A 6,874-nucleotide genomic window follows, 5' to 3' on the forward strand; every position below is an offset into this window, starting at 1 on the left:
TGACCAAACACTTCCATGACCAACCATTTGGTAGGCGTATATGACCGGACACATATATTACCTGACTTTTCGATGCCCTGACTCTTTTACAGTACTATGCCCCAATTATTCTATGACCCTTCAGGTCCTGATTCTTCTATGATCCTTCTATGACTCATCCATGACACGACCCTTGTCTGAACTGGCTCTTCTATGACCATTCCCTGACCAAACCCTTCTAAAATTCAACAAAATTCTCACACTTCTATGACTTGACTCTTCCTAGGGCCCTTTTGTAACTTGAACCCTCCACGACCTCAGACTTCTGTTACCCAACATTACTATGAGAATTCCATGACCAAACACTTCTACGAATCTTCTAATACGGAACTCCTCTATCACTCTTAGGATGGGACTCTCTGACCTGACTTCTCACACTAAAGTTTTCTGTGACTCTCTATTACCCAGGACTTTTATGACCCTGCCCTTCTATGACCCAACTCTTTCACAACTCCATGGAGCTGTGTGAGGGCCTCGGCATCTGCAGTAACTCTACAGGCCCGTGTTTGGAATTACATGGAATAACTGCTCCCAGTTTGATTCGGCAATGTGAGAATGTTCATGACACCACTCTCATTGTAGTCAAAGCCATATCTGCCTGCCCAGGGCCTGGGGGTCAGGGCTTGGCCTTTCTGCTTCATCAAGCAAACCCAGGCTTTTCTCAGCATCACAGCTGCCTGCACAGCCCCTTTCCCTGCCTGCAATCATGGCCTCCAATTCTTGGCTTTAACGAGTCCCTGGGGAGACTTTGTCACTAACCATCCTCACTGAGACCAATTAATACTTCAAGGTACTCTGAGTTCTGCTATTGATTTCTTGAGATCTTTTCTCAATCTCCTCTCAGCAGCTGAGGTTCAAGGACTCATCAGCAAATCCACCCTGGGTCTCATTAAAATACAGAAATCCTTAATGAGCTCTTTCTCTTCCTGGGGATTTCTTCAGCTCATCAAGTCTTGTACAGCTCCTTGGAGTCATTTCCCAGTGTGGTTAAAGAGGAAGATTTAAAGGTGCAGCAAATAAAAAAGATGTTTAGTTTAAGGTTTCTATTTCATTTATTTTCAGTTCAGAGAAGAGGTGACAGACACATTCTCCAGTGGACATCGATGCTGAGTGTCACCTCAAGAGGTGTGGGCAGCATGGAAAAGCATCCCTTGAGGTCTGACCCTGCATGGACAGCCTTCCTTCTCACGTCCCCAGCCCCACCTTTTCTGGCAGTGATCACATGGGATTTGCCTTCCTGATCCTTATGTCCCTTTTCCTTTCCGTTCTGACAGCTCAGCGAAATGAGATCATTCCCTGTCACCTTCCTGGTGGCACAACCACCTCTCCCCTCTCCCCCCCCTTCCCAGTGATTCTCCTGCCCAAGTAATGCAATGACACTGCAGGACAGAAGTGTCTCTCCCAGCTGAGGGAGGGAACGTCAGGGATGGCTCCAGTGTGTCTCTCAGCAGGTTCCCCTGCAGCCCCAGGGACACCTCGAGGGAGCCCAGAGGGGGCAGAGAAAAGGCTGCCTTGGGCTGCTCCTCTGCTGCTGAGCTGGGATGGGCTCCTGGCATGGAGGGAGCTGGTGGCAAATGGGCAGCGCTACAAAGAGCCATCTCTGGGCAGGAGCAGCTCTTCTGCAAAGCCCAGCAGGGCTGAGGGCACTGCCTGCAGACAGAAAGGAGGGAAGAGGGAGGCAGAGAGAGGGAAAGGCAGTGTGGGGTGGGAGGGAAGAGGAGGTTTCATTTGGAGACAGATCTTCACAGCCCTTCTCCAGGTGAGTCTCTGGGTGCAGGACAATGCAGGTGCGGTTCCTGGAGGGATCTCCAAAAGCTGCCACAGCCTGTGGGATCTGTCAAGAGGGTTCTTGCTGTTTCTCCAGCAGAGACAAAAACCAGGGTCAGTGCTCAGCCCACCCAGGGAGCTCCTCATGGTGGGACAGAGAGAAGGTGTGGGTGGAAGAAGAACCTCCTGTCAGGAGAGGGTCTTTCTGATTTCAAGGAGGTGCTGTGTGAGTCAGGGCTGCTCACAGCTCCAAATCACTCCAGGATATTTCTAAGAAGACCTTAGTAAGGGAAGATCAGGGTAGGGATTACGTTAAAGATAAGGAACTCTCCCGAGTGTGCCTTTTCACTTTCCTACACCTGGGGAATTTCAGGCAAGAAATGGAACAAGGGTCTCTCCTGCTTGAACAAATCTCTGAGACTCCTGAGCTGTGTCCTTGAGTGGTCAGTAGGTCTGATAGGAGCCTCTTAAAGCGTCTCCAGCTGCTCCTCTGCCCATGGGCAGCACCAGCATCACCTCTGCTGAACTGTTCATGCTTCGTGCGTCCTGTCATTTTCTGCTTATAAATAATAATCTGTGCCCAGCTTTACTCGGCAAACAGACAGGTTGTTGTAGGGCCAGAGGGAGTGCGGAGAGGGTCAGATGGGGTCTGTGAGCACTGACAGGAGAAGGCATGGGACAGGGAAACACCTCCAGTGAGGAAAATCTCCAGGGAAAAGTGATAGGATAACAGAACTTAGAACAATGATATTGAGGGAAGGAGAGTTCAGACATCTTTATGTGATCCCCTCCGGTGCAGCCCCTTCCTCTGAGCGAGCCCCCTTGCCTCCTCTCCCACCCAGCAAAGCCTCTGCCCTCAGGGCTCTGGGCTCCAGGGCTGAACCCCCTCCTCTGCAGCCACAGCTCCAGTGCCCTCTCCAGAGCGCAGGGGCTGAGAGCAACTGCCCGGCAAGGTTGGTGTCTGGGAGGGGGCGAGCACAGCTGGGGAAGGGGAACGCTGTCTGTGTGCCCGACTGCCTCTGCCCTGGCCTCTCACAGTGAAACCCTCAGTCTCTCATTCTATCCCTGTTTCTCCCCTTGTCTCTGTTCTTGCTGTTGTTCTCTAGTTCTCGCTGCCAGGCTCTCTGGGGATGGGAGTGTCAGAGTCAGGCACTGATTTCTGATGGGCTGTGGGCAGTGCATTCCTGAGGAATTAACAGACTCTTCTGTACTGATATATCATCATTAGGACTCTTGGCTTTCCTAGAGGTTTCCTCCCAAGCACAGAGCAGCCCTCCAGGATGCAAACCTGTCCTATCGCATCTTTGTGTTACCTGAAAGTCTGTGTTAAACACAGAGACGCTACAGCCGAGAAAATGCTGTTGGGTTTGTGAAATGAGCTGTGTGTGTCCTGGGCTGGAAGTGGAATGCTGAGACCTTAGGAAAGGGTTGGACACTCGGTGCTTGGCAGTGGGTTTGACTGCTTTCAGCAGATGCTTTTGGCTTTTAAGGTGAATATGGACATCTGATTGTCTCTGAATGATGCAAGCCCAGAGCAGCTGTGAACAAGAGCGAGGGACAGAGCAGCTCCTCTTCCTCTGCACTGAGACACAGGCAATGTTCTACCCTTATAGGACTCCCTCTGCACTCTTGTGAGCAGCAGAGATGCTGAGGGGTTTCTGCCATCTGAAATCACTGCCCAGGGTGGCAGAAGGAGGTCTACATAAACCCAAACCTCTCAGCCTGCCTTCTGCCCTCTCAGTTCCTCCTCCTCGGCAGTGCAGATGCTGACAGGCCCTTCTGCACCAGGAGCAGTTCCACAGGACAAAGCTGAACCCCAGCAGTGTCCCCTGTCCCCACCGTCCCCATGACCCTCTGCTGCAGAGCAGGGCTGACTCCTCACAGCCAGCGGGCAGAGGTCCTGCTGCTCCTGTCCCATTCAGTCGGCACCAAGCAGGGCTCCAGGCATGGAGCTGAAGGAAAGGCTGTGAGAAAAGGGACAGAAAGTGTGCAGCAGGGGGAGCGGAATGAGAAATGGTTTAGATTTTGCTCAGAGAAGTCTCCCCTGATAGTCATAGTCCTTTCCTTTCTGACAGTGCCCCATATCCAGATGCAGCAGATGTCCAATGGCAGCTCCATCACCCAGTTCCTCCTCCTGGCATTCGCAGACACACGGGAGCTGCAGCTCTTGCACTTCTGGCTCTTCCTGGGCATCTACCTGGCTGCTCTCCTGGGCAATGGCCTCATCATCACCACCATCGCCTGTGACCACCACCTCCACACCCCCATGTACTTCTTCCTACTCAACCTCGCCCTCCTTGACATGGGCTCCATCTCCAGCACTGTCCCCAAATCCATGGCAAATTCCCTCTGGGGGATCAGGGCCATCTCCTACACAGGATGTGTTGTTCAGGTCTTCTTTTTCTTTTTCTTGATTTCAGCAGAGTATTCTCTTCTCACCATAATGTCCTATGACCGCTACGTTGCCATCTGCAAACCCCTGCACTACGGGACCCTCTTGGGCAGCAGAGCTTGTGTCCACATGGCAGCAGCTGCCTGGGGCGCTGGGTTTCTCCATGCTCTGCTGCACACAGCCAACACATTTTCCCTGCCCCTCTGCCAGGGCAATGCTGTGGAACAGTTCTTCTGTGAAATCCCCCACATCCTCAAGCTCTCCTGCTCAGACGCCGCCTTGAGGGAATTTGGGTTTCTTGATGTTAGTGCCAGTTTATATTTTGGCTGTTTTGTTTTCATTGTGGTGTCCTATGTGCGGATCTTCAGGGCTGTGCTGAGGATCCCCTCTGAGCAGGGACAGCACAAAGCCTTTTCCACGTGTCTCCCTCACCTGGCTGTGGTCTCCCTGTTCCTCGGCACTGGCATGATTGCCTACCTGAAGCCCCTCTCCATTTCTTCTCCATCCCTGGATCTTGCAGTGTCATTTCTGTACTCAGTGGTGCCTCCAGCAGTGAACCCCCTCATCTACAGCTTGAGGAACCAGCAGCTCAAGGGTGCAGTGTGGAAACTGATATCTGGATGATTCTCTGACACAATGAACTGCTCATCACCTTCTGCATAGCTCACGGCAGCTCACGGCAGGTCCAGACTGGCTTCAGTATTTGTTTTTGGTGTTTCTGGTTTTTCAGTTGGAATAATGTTGTCATCCTGTTTTTAATTCACTCTCTTCTCTTTTCTCGCTGTTTGGCCGTGTAAATGAGCAGCTGTGCTCTCTGTGTGTTTAAACAAAATAAAGGGATATTCAATTACATTTGTTTCCTGATATCTTTCCTCCAAGGCCTCCAACGTGCTGCTTCACATTGCCTGTCAGTATGGATTGTGCTCTCAGAAGGGCCAGAGCAGTCAGAGAGGTTCTGGGGTCCTTGGAAAAGGCAGAGAACAAACCCACCTTCAAGCAGGGCAGGAATGAGGACTGGGAGAATTGCAGGGAGCTCCGCCTACCACTGTCTCTGAAAGGCAATGGCACACCCCTTGTAGCCCTTTCCAGGCAGTTAAAGGGCAAGGAAGGGGTCGCTGAACCAAAACGGGGAAAGAAGGGCATGATATGTACACGGAATTTTGCAATGCCTTAGACATGGTCTCCTGTGGTGTCCTCAGAGCCAGAGTGGGGCTGTCTGGGCTAAAGAAGTGGCCTTCCTGGGTAGGAAGTTGTCTAAACAATCAAACCCAAAATATCAGTGGTACAAATTCCTCCACAGAGCCAGTTCCTGGTGGCTTCCTTCAGTGACCAGCACGTGGGCCAACACTGTTGGACATTGTCATTATCCCACTGTATGATGTCACAGAGCGCACTTTGATCTCCTTTGTGGATGACACAAAGTTAAGAGGAGGCCTTGAACAACCTCATCTGGTGCACCCTGCCTTAGGCAGGAAAGTGAGACAAGAGGATGTTCAGAGCTCTCTTCAATCCCAAGTTATTCTATCATTCAATTAATCTTCCCCTTGAAGAGATTTTGAATACAGGCAAGGTGAACTAGGAAGGAAAAAAGAAAGAGGTAGAAGAAGGAATAAAAACCATGTCAACATAAGCACAGCAGTTCCTGTGAAGAAGGTTTCTCGACTCCCATTGTTTGTAGGAAAGTTATTTGATAAATTTGATAAAACCAGCCCACTTTTATCTCTTCAGCTCCTGCTCCATAAGGAGATGATGCATGGATGTGGGGTGTGAGGTCTATTGTGTCTCAGAAAGCAGCAGGAAGCAACTGGCAGTGGAGGGGATGATGAGGTCATTTCTGTCTCTGGAGGTGACAGGCCAGCAGCAGGAACATAGCTGGGAAAGGACATCTGCCCAAGTACCCATAGGCCCTGTCCAGGAGAGGGCTTGGATATGGGTGGTCACATACATTCTGCCTGAGGACAGAATGGGACAGCAGTAGTACATGGTCATGTGTGGGAGAAGCTGAAAGGGCAGCAGCAGCAGTGTGCTTTAGAAGGCCATGGTGAGGTTCCTTCTCTCTGGTCAGGTGAACGACCCCAGGAAGGCAAACGGGTTGGGTGCCCTACTTGGAGGGGAGTTTCTGAGATGATTGAGATTTCCTCAGCAGTGGGGAAAAGCAAGAAAGAGTGGAAAAAAGGTAATAAAGTCTAACTTGGAAGGTAGAGGATGGCTGTCAGGAGAAAGAAAATTCACTGGAAGGGTAGTGCTGTGGCGCAAGAAATCACTCGGAGGGTCAGCCCAAGGCTTTGTGTTTCACAGAACAGCCAGTGAGGGTGGAGACACATCAGTTAAGGTGCAGAAATGCAGGAGTCAGAGCAAGGTGGGAATTAAGATGAGTGTCTAGAGCCAGCAGGAAAAGGAGGGCAGGTGTAGGACCATGTAGGACAGACTGTGGTGGGGATGGCAAAATGGCGTGGATAGCGCCAAGAGAACCCAGGTCTTTGTACCCTTGGCTGTGGCATATGTCTCTGCCACTGATGCCTGAGAAGACACATTGTCCTCATGGAAGTGGGACCTGGTTGCTTCCTTACAGCCCCATGGTGAAACTGGAAGTTGTTGTACCATTGTTATCCTTCCCTTGTCTTTGCCCACCCCACATCCCATGGTCCCAGAAAGAGCCCTGAGCCACGTGTGAGG

The 6,874-nt window shown here is 51.1% G+C and overlaps 1 protein-coding gene across 1 annotated transcript; it reads left to right on the top strand.

Moving 5' to 3' along the window:
* The first annotated feature begins 3,904 nt into the window (after positions 1-3,904).
* LOC128850821 (olfactory receptor 14A16-like) lies at positions 3,905-4,822 on the top strand. Its single transcript, XM_054055836.1, has one exon. The coding sequence runs from the start codon at positions 3,905-3,907 to the stop codon at positions 4,820-4,822; it is 918 nt and encodes a 305-aa protein (XP_053911811.1).
* The last annotated feature ends 2,052 nt before the right edge of the window (positions 4,823-6,874 follow it).

This window comes from Cuculus canorus, unplaced genomic scaffold (assembly GCF_017976375.1).
Source record: "Cuculus canorus isolate bCucCan1 unplaced genomic scaffold, bCucCan1.pri scaffold_88_arrow_ctg1, whole genome shotgun sequence".
In the NCBI taxonomy this organism is placed as follows: Eukaryota; Metazoa; Chordata; class Aves; order Cuculiformes; family Cuculidae; genus Cuculus; species Cuculus canorus.